The sequence below is a fragment of the Coffea arabica genome, chromosome 6e (genome assembly GCF_036785885.1).
Source record: "Coffea arabica cultivar ET-39 chromosome 6e, Coffea Arabica ET-39 HiFi, whole genome shotgun sequence".
Classification (NCBI taxonomy): domain Eukaryota; kingdom Viridiplantae; phylum Streptophyta; class Magnoliopsida; order Gentianales; family Rubiaceae; genus Coffea; species Coffea arabica.
Genome location: NC_092321.1, coordinates 3,971,796 through 3,986,025, shown reverse-complemented (window position 1 = coordinate 3,986,025; position 14,230 = coordinate 3,971,796). Strand labels below are relative to the sequence as shown.

At 31.3% G+C, this 14,230-nt stretch overlaps 1 protein-coding gene across 2 annotated transcripts; it reads left to right on the top strand.

Moving 5' to 3' along the window:
* The first annotated feature begins 434 nt into the window (after nt 1-434).
* Nucleotides 435-4,192, top strand: LOC113697005 (histone deacetylase HDT1-like). Of its 2 annotated transcripts, none has more exons than XM_027216410.2 (10): nt 435-665; nt 1,596-1,666; nt 1,747-1,964; nt 2,096-2,118; nt 2,210-2,254; nt 2,346-2,536; nt 3,203-3,271; nt 3,369-3,459; nt 3,586-3,706; nt 3,793-4,192. In XM_027216410.2, the coding sequence occupies exons 1-10, from the start codon at nt 653-655 to the stop codon at nt 3,854-3,856; spliced, it is 906 nt and encodes a 301-aa protein (XP_027072211.2). In that variant the 5' UTR covers nt 435-652; the 3' UTR covers nt 3,857-4,192. The 2 variants fall into 2 exon arrangements, with proteins under 2 accessions (XP_027072211.2, XP_027072210.2); XM_027216409.2 differs by having other exon boundaries at nt 2,346-2,551; nt 3,793-3,904.
* Nucleotides 4,193-14,230: the final 10,038 nt, after the last annotated feature.

The window sequence follows — 14,230 nt, the reverse complement described above, 5'->3', positions numbered from 1 at the left end:
AACGGAATCGTCATTCGAAAAGCCCATTTTAATGGGCTTGTCCTATTGGACCAACCCATTTTGGCGCGACGTGGATTCACAAAACGCAATAGAAGACAGTCCTCATCTTGATTTACTAGGTCCATGACTGTGTTAGGGGTGAATAATTTTTACGCTTTTTATAATTATATTTTTCATATATATATATATATATTATATAAATCAAATTATTATAATATATTTTTTTTATAAAAATTTTAAAAAATAGCAATCCAAGCGCAAATTGCTGGTCTATTTTTAGTATTGATGAATAGAACGAATAAAAGGATACAACTGGAATTAACAGGATTAACAAAATAAATAGCAGCAGCTTGCTAAAAAGGCAAAAAGAAGGAAAAAACAAAAACTGAAATCCGGGCACTGACTAATTCCTCTTGATGGAAAAGCAGTAAAGCACCATAGACATTTTGAATTACCGTAGTCCGCGCAGCATCATATCACGTCTAATCCCGTTCCTCCGCCTCTATATATAATCCCCACCACCAATGAATCAACCCTAGGAAATTCCTTTTTGCCTTACTTTTACAAAAACCCTAGCTTCCACTTCTCCCTTAAACCCTAAAGCCTTCTCTCTTCGTCTCGTTTTATCCGTCTCTCGCTTAGCAAATCCGCAATGGAGTTTTGGGGTAACTCTCTTTTTCCCTTCCTCCTTCCATTTCAACTCATATTTCTTATCTATTTTTGGTTTCTGTTTTTCCCTCTTTTCTGGTGTAATTTTGTTTTCGTTTAACTGCCGCTGACTGCTCACTTATCTACGGCCGATGAAGTAGTTTCTCAGTTGTATTTGCGGTGTTAGGTGGCGGTTTTGATGCTCTGGTTTTGATCGTATAGGCATACATGTATATACGCGCTTGTACGTTATGTAAAGATGAACCGACACATCTTTATATGTTTTTCTTTGGCTGAATTGTCTGAAAATAGACATTCGTTTCTTACATATAAAATGGAACATCTTTATCTTTTAATTGCTTATGAAAGGTGGTTGTACTAATTTATACTGAATAATGCGAAATTATAGTTTAGTCTTGTATTATATATGTAAAGTTTGTTATTATGGGCGTAAACTTTCGAGAGGGGAGAGACAATTCAAATGTCCACAATTAGCTCTACGCTATAACAGAAATACTGTTTTATTTATGTTACTGACGGTCTTTTATGCTTCCCTCCGTTTCTGAATTGTGTTGAACTCGTACAAGGCGTTGTTGGTATCAATGCACAGTCGAGTTTGACTTGCTGGTGGTTTAATTTGAGTGTGACACACAAGCTTTTCTGTTGGAAAGATAATGCTGCAGTTAAGACCTTTATACGTGGTTGTGTATTCTAGAATTTACACTTGGATGTGTTTTATGGAAAAAATGGAGCACGATTTGATTTTTTTAGAGCGTTATATGGGCTTTGATTTAATGCCCTGTGAATGACAATTTATGGTTTGGTCCTGTCTTGCAGACAGATTGATTTTCTTTTGTAGTTTTGTTTAGTTTTACTATGCATAAGTAATTATTGTTTTTTACGGCAACATAACATGGCCAATCTAACTTGACGTGCTTTTTATCCAGCTGCTGAGGTTAAAGGTGGAGAGCCTTTCAAGGTTGAGCCTGGTGAGGGTATGGTTCTGCATCTTTCACAGGTATAGATCACTATTAACTTCTTGAGATTAATCTTTTGTTTTTGATAATTGAACCTCAATGGATGGATATATTTATGCAGGCTTCTATTGGTGAGGTTAAAAAGGAGAAAGGGAATGAAACCATCTGTCTGTTTGTGAATGTGGATGGACAGAGGCTTGTTCTTGGAACACTTTTCTCTGAGAAACTCCCTCAGCAACAATTTGACTTGGTATTTGACAGAAATTTTGAGTTATCACATAACTGGAAAAGCGGAAGTGTCTACTTCTATGGCTATAGGGCTAACAACCCTTTTGACGAATATCCTTTGCACCTGCTATTTGGGCTATCTTAGTTTTCCTACAAGATGATATTATCACAATTTTTTCCATTTGACTCTGTTGGATTATAAATTCCATGTTCTTTTTCCTTGACTCGATTATTTTCGCCACGGAGGATGATGGGGGTGATTTTGGTTAGTATAGTCTTTCCCTGTTTGTATAAAGATTTTATTTTTGTCCATTTTTTGGGTGCTCAATACCTGTACATCTGTATCTTATGTTCAGATTCTGATTCTGAAGAGGAGATTCCACTTACAATTGCAAACAATGGTGTGTAGAAAGTGGTGTTTCTGTTTTATGATCATGAGATACTGAATTTTATAAAATCAGATATATTCCAGTCTGTCATCTCAATTTTCAGGTAAACCCGAGATCAAGGTTAAGGAAGACAAACCTGCTGACAATAAAAAGGCTAAAGCTGAGAAGGATTCTAAGCAGAAGGTGAAGATTGTGGAACCAAATCAGGATCTCCTTAAACGTGATGAAAATGATGATTCCAGTGATGAAGATGATGATTCTAGTGATGAAGATGATGATGCCTCTTTGGATGAGGTATTAAATCTGAAGGTTATCTGTTTATTCTGATGTCATCTGTGGTAGTTTTTGTCTCTATTTGATAGGGCTTTACATTGTAGATCAGTTGACCTTTTTTGGGACATGAGATATTTTATGATTGAGATTGGTGAACAGTTGGTATGTCTTTGTTTTTTTAAATTCTTTAATTGATTATTCCATGATCCCATTTGGCACACGATATATATCTAGGTCACTTGTCATGGGAAGGAAAGTATGAAAATGATTGCTTGGCTTGGCTTAGTTGCTCCTAACTGGAGCCATTTTAGATTCTTTACATTGATGCATAAAGGGAAAGGCTCATTACTTGTCTTTTTGGCAACATCTTATGTGGTTTGCCTCCTCATGAAATCACCCATGTTATTGTATAGGAAATATGCAGTATTAGTTTTTCAATTAATGTAAGTTTCCATTTTGGCTATAGGAGCTGTAGCATTTTTGGGTTGACAGTTACTAGCTTATTGTTCTACGTGATTCAATCTCTAGAATCCGTTGGTAGTTGCTCTGATTTTTTGCACTGCCTTGATTTTATTTATTTATTTTTATGATTTGGCCTCTTAGAATTTGTTGGTCTTTGTTTCTCTTGCTTAGAATATGTATGGCAATTGGTCCATCCAATTTATGTAATTTTTGTTCCCTATTCAGGATGAGGATGAGAGTGACACTGATGGAGATGATGAGTCAGATGAAAGCGATGAAGAGACACCAAAGAAGGTAGTAGTCCTTGATATGTAATATTTGAATATTTTGGGTTAAGGAGCATGGGTATACCAATTAAATATTTTGTTGGGTTTTATCTTTGCTTTTGAAGGTTGAAATCAGCAAGAAGAGAGCTATTGAATCAGCCGTCAAAACACCTGGTCCTGATAAGAAAGCTAAATTGACAACTCCTCAAAAAACAGGTTATTTTCTTGCTCTTAGTGCAGTTACGGTTTTAGTTTGTTATTGCACTTGTGCATGTATTACAGAGTGGTCTCTTTTTATGTTCTGGATACCCTTTCTCAAGTACTGTTCCATTACCGGTGTAGATGGCAAGAAGGGTAGTGGGCATGTGGCTACACCTCATCCTGCAAAACAGGCTGGGAAGAACAAAAATCAGCAAACTCCAAAATCTGGAGGTGGGTCGCATTCTTGCAAGACATGCAGCAGGTAAACCTTTTTGCTTTGTGACTTGCATTTGGGTAGGCGCTGCTGTTTCTGGTATTAAGAAATTTCACACTTGTAATGCCTAACAGGGCATTTGGCTCTGAAAATGCTCTGGAATCCCACACAAAGGCAAAACATAGTGCTGGAAAGTGAAGTAGGATTCTCAAAATGATGGCCTAAAAGACCTGATGGAATGGAAGAGACTTTTAAACTATTTGTAGGCTGATTCAGCTGATGTAAAGTTGAGAGCTGTTAGCTAGGTTCTGCTTTATTACATGTTATTCTCTGCGGCCTTTGTTTTGGGTTGGGTTTTTTTTTTTTTTTTTGTTTCCCCGCGCACGGCGTTGGGGGGGGGGGGGCGTTGTTTGGTGGTACCAGTGGCAGATCAAAATGGATTATGGAACTTACATTTTTTACCCCTCGCGATCGTTTTTGGTTTGCTTAATTGAAGTTCCAAATGCCTTGTTATTTTGGGCAAAGTTTTATGCATCACTGTTCAATAGTTATATGCTTTCCACTAGCTCTAGTTGCGTGGGTCTCTCTGTGTCTCCCAGAATTTAGAGAATGCTTCCATTGGCAAATACTGCAAGTACTGACTGCATGTTGGATGGCTGGAATTGCCTAAAAGAAGTCCTTGGGTTATTATATCTGCATTTGCAACGTAGAGAGCCATTTGTCCATGTTTTTTTATATCAAAGAAGGATGTCTTAAAGTCACTCGGCACAGTAATTGTGCTCGTCTCAAGTGGTGTTTGATAGTTGTGTTTGTTTCTGTCTTTGAGTAAGGAAATTTTGCTCGTTGGTAAGTTGTCTTGTCTGTGCCTTTGAGGGGCGTATTTGTGCTCGTCTTAGTGGTGTATGTTCGGAGATGGCCAAATCTTCATTCTCGGATGCCCCCAGTCACTGGGCAAGGTTATTGTGCTTGTCCTAGTAGTGCTTAATTTAGGCACGGCGGCTTGATTCAGTAAAAGTTTGGTGAATTTTTCCGAAAGTTTTAAATCTAGTTTGGATAAAAATAAAATAAAATAAAAAGATGGTAGGTTATGGGGCAACTGCCATTAGCTATCATTTCATTCTTTTGACAAATTCAAATAAGTGAAGCTTTCCCTAAGGATTCAAATCCCGGAAGCTTCATTGCTTTTCCTAACTAGTATTTTGACTCGTGCTATGCACGAGATTATATTTCAAATTAAAATAATATTATATATATTTATATATTGTGGTACAAAATAATATATATATAGACTAAAAATTTTAAAGAAGTGTATGTTTAACATGTTGAAAAATTTTTAATTTATAATGATTTACATGATAGAGGAATTGTTAACGCATTTAAGGAGAGAGTTAGGGTGGGTGGTAAGGTGAGAAGAGTTTTCTAAAAAAAAAATCAATTTATCAGTATTCGACAAATATTATGTTATATCCATATATCAAAATTTATAATATAAAAAAATAATTATAATCAATTTATTTTATGCTATTTTTAGAAGAAAAAAAAATCTTTCTCCTATCTTGTACTGCTAAAATTGTTGACTGCATTTTAGATTAGAGTTTTTCATAATCTTTAACGTATATTTTTAAAAAACTATTAAAAATCACCATCATTTCCCTCTTCTCTTATCCGCTAGCTAGTCATCATATGCCTCCTACGACTTTTGTATTTTCTCTCATGATACCATTCTCTCTATTATTATTATTATTTTTTTGTCATCTCTGTCATATGCCTGCAATCCCCTTTCTTCTTCTTTTCCTTCTCCGTCCATCCTTGTAACTAACATTTCTTCTTCAACCTTTCTCGCCACTTTTCAATTCCTCACCATTTTCTTCCCGCCCTCCTTCCCCCGTACCCAACCTATTTATATCCCTACGACCCAATATCTTTAACTTTACCTATCATATTGAAAATATAAAATTGAAAATTGATTACAATGGTTGCAATTATTAGTATTTAAAAATGGAGATGAAAAACTGATAATATCTATAATATCCTCAAGTACTACAATCAATATATATATTTTTTAACATAGCAAATACATATTTACATATGAAGACAACAATAAGAATACATAAAATAATTAATGATACCAAAAGTTATCCTTAGTGTTTGGGTTTTGCACTCTTATTCAAATCTAATCATGGTCAAATTTGGACCAGATATATACAAATTAAGTAGTATTTTAGAGTCAAATGTTCTATATTTTTCTCTTAAACTATAATGTTACTTTTTAAAAATTTTTGGTAGAATTGATGTTGTTATTATCATTATTTTTTATCAAAAATGAATATTTCAAAAACAAAATCCACGTTAAAAGGCCAGTAGTACTTTGTTTTTTATTAAGTGATTTCACAATTTACATTTCATGAATGGTATCATTCTTGATTTTTTAAATCTACGACATTATTTTCTTTTTTGTTTTATATTTAACTAGTTTTATACCCGTTCGTTGAACGGGAATTTTCGAAAAATAATAAACTATTTAATCAATCTATATTTATATGTATTGCAGAAGGGGTTTTTAGCAGAGACCCTCTCAATGGTTTGCAAACTTCTCATTCTTTTTTCTAGATTTTTGTATTTATTTTAATATATAAAAAGTAGTGGGTTATAACCAACCCTATCACCAATCAAATTTAAAATTTAAAACATTCCCAGTATCTACTTCATATTATCACTTATAGTTTGTTATTTATACTTTAAATTCTTTTTACTCTTTAATTAAAGACAAATGCTCATTCGTATGCTATTTTAATACAATGTTACATTTTTATAATTAAGAAATATTTGTCACCACACTAACCATATAACCACCCATACAAATGAGTTTTGCCAATTACAATCACGTTTCAAAAAAATCACAAATGTACAACTAAATGTAAAGTTGAGGGGGCAAAGTGCAGCTAAATTTAAAGTTAAGAGGCTTACTATATTTAACCCTAAAAAAAATCCCAATAACGTAACAAGTAGTGAGTTATAGATTTTTGTCTAGATTTTTATATTTATTTTAATACATAAAAAGTAGTGGGTTATAACCAACCCTATCACCAGTCAAATTTAAAATTTAAAAATTTTTCATAATCTATTTCATAAACCGTTTATAGTTTGTTGTTTATACTTTAAATCTTTTTTACTCCTTAATTAAAGACAAATGCTTATTCACATGCTATTTTAATACAATTTTAATTCGGAAGCATATGACATGATCAAGAAAAAGCAGAACCAATTAGGACTAGATTTTGGCCCAAAAAAAAAATTAGGTCCAGATGTCACTGGCACGTTGCCTTAACTTGCGATGCCAATTAGGACTATTTAGCGCTTTTTTCTTTTGTAAGGAGTTAGGACACTGTAAAACTTATTTAGGCAAACTTTGCCTCATCAGTGATTTGAGTATCAAGTTATTGAATATATTACAAATCCTATAATATCAGTCTACTATAAAAAATAATATTTTACTAGCATGTGGTATTTGCGTACAAAATTTCAGAGGTAAATCAAATGCTTTTACTTATATTCTATATAGTTTGAATAGTTTTTTAGCGAATATAACCATACTATGCAGGACCATCACTTTGTACAATTGGAGCTAGCAAATTGTATATCAATCACAATTTAGATTTTGCTAGATACATGCGCAGTTTGTGAGTTTCATCAGTAACACTACATCAAACTTTTAATGTTGTTTCATACTCTTATCAACATGTGTTTCAAAAATTTGTAGGTTTGAAAAAGATACATGTGCTCAAAAGTTAGTTACGTGGTTGAGATCAAGCAATTTTATAACATCACAAGCATTGTTGATAGCAAATTCCAAGAGAATATGGATATCCGAATATACAATCATGCATACGGTAAACTTACTCTATTTAATTTAATTACTGCACAAATATTTTAAATTTATAATCATAACCTATACCTTCTTTCATTTTTACTAGGTTAAATATTTTTGAATACTTGCTTACATTCAGAGCATTAATATAGAAAACATGTTCTATGAGTTATGCAAAAATTATGGACAACTATGTGAAGGTCATTTTTCAAAAACAGTGTGTATGCATTGTAATGACATGGTCGATACTGTTGTTAGATAATTAATTTCACGTACCTTTAATTTCAACAAATTTTTCTGTATTGTATATAACATTTTATTTATCAAACAGGTACAATGTTAACATACAAATCAGAGATTCCAGTGGTAACATGCATCTCAATCTACATGACAGACATGCACGATTCATATTTAGTTGTGATGCTTTTTATATCAGAGAATTACAAAAAATGTGAAATTTTTTGATATATGTTTATTTTTTATAATGCTATTTATAAACTATGTAAAAAAAAAATACACTAATTTTGAATTTCGCACGTACTTAATTCTCAGGACAATGGTGATAGGTTGTTCAACCAACGAATCAATTCATGCAAAGATCGTGCATTTTCATTTGTAATACGCATTCCACAAAATTTAATAGAATTAATCAAATCACCAATTGTGGCTTTCGTACTAAAAGTTGATTGGTGTGAAGAGTGTTCGCACCTTCATACAAGATTATCAAATCGAATCCATAATATTTGTAAGTATTTCATTTTAACAACACTTAATTACATTCATTTTTATTCATCTATCATTCATTTTCTAATATAAATTTTTATTACTTTTTTAGGATATATCTTCTGAAAAAAGGTAAATTTTAAATAATATACGCATTCTATCATATTTCAAACTATTGTTAGACATATACTATATTTTAATTGTGTCGGTACAATTTTTTAATCTTTTTTAATTCACCATTTTATTTTATTTTTTTAATAATATCAGCACGTGCGTAGTACGGGTATTCACACTAGTTTTATAAAAATGTCAATATGAAATACAAACTTAATGTATATTTCATTATAACCTTTCTCAAGTATATTACTATATGTGCATTGTAATATAAATTTGAACATCTAATTCAGTAAATAATAATTCAAAAATAAAAAAAATAACATTCGACAATACCATAACATTCAAAAACTTGAAAATAAATAAAAAAAGTGCAGTAAATAGTATCAAATAATATTCTACTCTTCAGAAACTTGTTTTTATTTTTTCTTCTATTTGAATATTCTCCTTGATTTGTCTGTGAAACCAGCATTTATTGATTTTCCATTATCACTGCATGATAGCAAAATAGGATAACTAAGTATAAAAAATAAATGATTTATCGCATTCAATGTTATGTATAACAATACGTAAAGATTATAATTTAAGAAAATAAAATAATATATTAAATCTATCTTCTCATGCAAATCTTTTTATGAGGATTCCTTCCTCTGTGGCTGTTGTTGAACCCTCTGATGAATGATTCATGTGAAGTGTATTGAAATGTTGTTGATTAGAATAATCTGTTATACTAATTGAAATCTGGGAAGACGATACTTCAGATTGGTATTGGTTGTCGGTTCCACCAATCTGATAATGATTTATCAAAATTAAAGGCAAAAATATTATGTGAGATTTAATATGTGAAATATAAGAGAAATTTATTACTAATTCAAGATATATTACTAATCCTATGTGTTCATAAAAAAAAATAGAAAATAAAAACAAAAAAAATAGAAAATAAAAAAAAATTTGAGATATGTTACTAAACTTTTACAATTGAAGATCTACATGCCTTTTTTAAAAAAAATATGTATTAAAAGTAGATGTACCTGATAATCAAGAGGAGTGGAGATCCAAAATCGATGCTTTAATGTGCCAACCGCTTGCACTGAAAATATCTAACCATGAATTTGATAATTGAAATCAATATATTAGAGGTTCTATGTAGTGTAGGCATAAGACATAAGAATTGATAAGAATATAAAGAAATATTGATAAGAACATTAAAAGTAGGTTTATTCTTGATTTAAGTTGTTTAAAGTATATAACTTTAGGTAGGAAATAAGAATCCTATACTATTAAAAATTATTATAGGAAATAAAAGTGAGTTCTCAAGACAGATTTTACCTATTTTAAAAGACCACCTCAACTATATCGAGTCCTTTAAGTGCATAGACTCCTATGGTGTGGGTCCACACACTAAATACTCCACACCATCTGGGCAGAGATGTATTGTGAATCCTATAACCTAGCAATGAGTATAATCAGCATGTTTTGATTAACAACGAATGGGTTTATAGAAATTTACAAATCCGTGCTCAAATAGAAATTTATATTTGACCGTACGCGTCAAATACATATAGTTAATTGAATTCAATTAACTTTTTCTTTTCCATAAATTTCGTGCTATGCACTATGTCTTGATAACGCACTTAATAATAAAATTTATTAATAATCCTTTTTCCAACATCAAATATTGACTTCTGTTATTAATAGTTTCTTTTGAAATTAGTTACTTTTATACTTCTTGTAGTGATAACAATTCTCATTTACTTCGGTTCCTATGCAACACACAAATTATTGGCATGAATTTGGAGATATATCTAATAGAGATAGTTTTGTCTCTTTTATTGATATCGCGTTACTTTCCGGTTCCTTTTTTGGGTAGGAAATAAGAATCACATAATATTAAGAAATCTTATAGGAAATAAGAATTGATATATATCTAAACAAAAAAGTAGCAAACCACATAGGAAACTACTTGCCGTCTCGTTAAGTCACGTAGGAAAGAGAAAACATGAAGGGATAAAAATGAGAATACAACTTTATTATATATATATATATATATATATGATTTTGCTCTTTTACTTAGGATTACTAAGTTAAAAATAAAATATTATCATTTACTTTTTTACTTTTACTAAGTTTGGCAATGTTTTCTCTTTATTTATCCTCCCACTAATAAACTTCAAACCAAATTCCTATATAAGTGGAGCAACTTCTTACTCATTTAAATTAGAAAAGCATGGAAGCCACTTCTTACTTAGGAAAATGTTATTTGCACTCCAATTTTTATTATTTGCAATTCCACCATTTGTTTTATCATATAGTCTAATTAATGAAAACTATATGCTCAAAATGATTATTGAAGTGTGCATAATAAAAATGGAGTGTAAATAATCTTACTTATTTAAATTAATAAGAAAGCATGAAAGGATGTTATATTTGTTATCTCTTGTTATGATTTTATAGAAGTTTTAATAGGAGTAGAATCATAAATAACGCAAGGTAATCGGAAACGCGATCAGTTGAAGTTTAAATAGGATAACATGCACATCTACCAACAACCAACAATTTGAAATGCAATGATTTTAAAAAGTAACCAACAATTTCAAATGTGAAAAGTAGATGTGGAAGTTAAGAGAAATATATTTTATAAATTAAATTAAATGTGAAATGCTAGAAAAATGGAATTGGTAGTGGGAAGATTTGTGGAGGCTTGTTGCTAAAAATCCCTTCTCAAATTTTTATAGATATAGATTTGAAATTTATGTAGATTAATTTCTATAATCATTTGTCAGTAAATATATGTTTAGTTTCTTGATGGTCGATAAAATCAGGAGTTAAAGGTGGGGAGGGACATCCAAATGCGTGTATTTTGCTCCCCTTTTTTTGTGGTAGAGAAGAAATAACTAATTAAAACTATATAAATTTATCTGGATCTCACAACTCCCAATATCTCCTAATGTATCTATCAAAAGGAGTGAGCCTAATCCAACAAGACGTTGGTCACAATTAACAAGGTGATGGCCGAATTTCACTTTTAAATTTGTCCAAAAATTAGCACATTTTTTTCTCTCTCTATAAGTGTGTTATATCAGTACTTGCAAATTCTAGCATAATGATCGACAATCTTTCACCAAGGCATTAATGTACAGTGGAGCCTCGTGCTAATTCTAGCATACATTGAACATTTATAGTTTGTTTTAGGTACTAATGGTTTCAAGTGAACCTCATAAAAATTTGTAGAATTGCGGACAATAGATTGTAAACTTCATATTATCGCCATTTCAATCACTATAATAGAGGAGTATTACTTTTTTTATTTTGATTTTTTTCTTACACATTGAGAATAATTTTTTAAATTTGCCCAAAATTTTTTTAAATTTTGTCAATTTCATCTGAAGGGTAAAAGTTCCAAACTATTAGTAACTCAAAATTTTTTTATTTTTTGAAGTGAATATATGTGACTATAGAAATTCATTTTTATTTAATTTGGAATATGTTATTATGTGATTATAATTTATGTTTTAAAGAATGTATATCTCTTAAAGTGAAGAAAATTGTGCCTAAATTTTGTTTGTTTGATGAAATTTTTTCTCTTTATTTGATTTTGTAAGTTAAGTGATTAAATATGATCAATAAATATAATACTCTTCCTACAATTATTCTTTTGTGAAATGTTTATTTATTATCTTTACTTTAGAGAAAAATTTAAAAAAAGAAGAAGAATAAGAGTTTTCTATTTTAATGGTTCTTGTTGTTAGTAACAAAAAATTTTTATCTAAAAATATCGACTTTCGCATAAAAAATAATACTTGAATTAATAGTATACAAAATAATTCAAGAATATGAAGTGTTGTGTAATCGAAAATATTTATTTAAAAATGTTGACTCTCGCGTCAAAGGATAATTTTATTACTTGAGTAAGTATTTGATATGTATATGAATAAATCTTTAGATTGAAAAAAAATGATCATGGGATTAGGAGGTTACTTAAGATTTCGCTGTAGACTAAATATATAAAAAAATCATATTAATCAAAATAATGCACAGTTTAAATATATAATAATCAGATTAATCAGATCCCGAAAATATCGGTCAGTATAATCCGATCAAGAGAATATCGGACTGTTTTAACATTAAACATTAAAAAAATCAGATTAATAGAAATTATCGGATATAGGACCTACATTGTTGGAATTATTGTCTATCCTTGCCGTATTTTTTTGGCAATTTCGGGCAATAGCACATCATAGGTATCATATATCCGCCCTCGTTTGGCTACGATGTACGAGTCTAGGCTACAATTTATTCTCTGTATTTTTCCTTCCCATCCTCACATTCCAGGGCTTTATCCAGCACGTGCAGAAAACACCTTTCTCCTTCCATTGTAACTTTGACTACCACATCAAAATCGGCCTTAACTGGAACATCGATATAGAATAGGAAATCTCTCGGTCGACGAGATCTCTCCTAAAGAAGCCATGGTGGAGCGACTCTTCAACGTTGACCCATCGAAAACTGAAAAAATTCTGGCCTAGTGGCCGGAATCTCGCTGAAAAATGTTTTCAAGAGTTTCTATGGTCGAATTTTACTACAAACATGATCCTTGCAGCCTCAGGGGCTTGTTTAAATATCAAACAAGTTCATTAAGCACCAAAAATTATGAGAAAACAAGATCTAAAAGTTCAACCCATGAAACTCATATAATGGCTTGAAAAATTACATGTAAAACGTTAAACCAACCAAGAGAGGAGGTTAGAATTATTTACAGAGATTTACCTAAGTCGAGACAGGAGAGAAAATTCCCCGTAAAAGGCGCAAATCCTTGTGAAAAATCAAGAACAAGATTGCTGCAGTTGTGCTAGGGTTGATTTTTAGTCAAATTTGATGCTAAATTTGGTGGCCTTATAGCTGTTTTCTCACAAAACTTTCAACATAAAATTTCTTCTACTGCATTTATAGAACATAAAAAAAAAAAAGAAACGATCAAGCCATGAACAGAGTTTCTCGATCAGCCCTGGTTCAAAATCTACATAAAAATTTCTTTTCTTGCATCTCTCTCTCTCTCTCTCTCTTTTTCAGCCACCTCTCCCAATTGTTTTTTTTCTTCCTCCCTTTCTAAAACCTCTGTCATTACGTATTTATATGGAATCAAAACCCTAAAAACTAGAATAAGGGCTGGGATGAAATTTTTAGAAAAGTGATGAGGTGTTGCTTTTTAAACCTTTTGATCAATGTGATTAGTTGTCCAAAGATAAGATTTCGGAAGGGTGAGCTGTCTTTTATACTAACTAATCTTTAGGGAAAAGAAAGAAAACAAAAAGAAAAAGAAAAGAAATTTTACGAAGAAGGAAAACCTTTTGCTGCTGTTTCATTAACCTTTGGGTTTGCAGTTTTGGGCCTTTTATTTTTATTTCATAGGTACCTAATTATTTCGTGCAATTGCGGGGTTTGTGCTATTGCAGTTGAGTTATGTAACTTTTAAATTGCAATTCTATGTTTCTGGTGACAATATAAATAATAAACAAGCGGGTCATCCTGATAAGACAAGAAATGATCAAGCGGAGCCATCCCTTTCAAAAAGAAGAAAGAAATATTAAAAAAAATTTAAAAAGTTTGATAAAGATATCGGTAAAGTGTACCGATTATCGGCTTGACTAATTTGGGCTTTAAAACGTCAGCTCAATGCTTTGGTGTATATTTGAGCCCAATTCAAAAAATTTGTGGAGATCAAGGCCCAGTCAACTAGTCCAGAATGATTATAGCAACAAATTAATGAACGATTATATCTCCCTTGAAGTCTAAATCGCGCCTTCTACAATTGGGACTAGGCTCCGTTTCATTGCATTGGAGAGAATTTCTCTCCATTTCACCCCAAT

Excerpts from the sequence above, each read along its gene's own strand:
- LOC113697005 (XM_027216409.2), top strand. Across the intron at positions 1,667-1,746 it reads TGGTTCTGCATCTTTCACAG|GCTTCTATTGGTGAGGTTAA; the intron begins GTATAGATCACT and ends ATATTTATGCAG. Across the intron at positions 2,255-2,345 it reads ACTTACAATTGCAAACAATG|GTAAACCCGAGATCAAGGTT; the intron begins GTGTGTAGAAAG and ends CTCAATTTTCAG.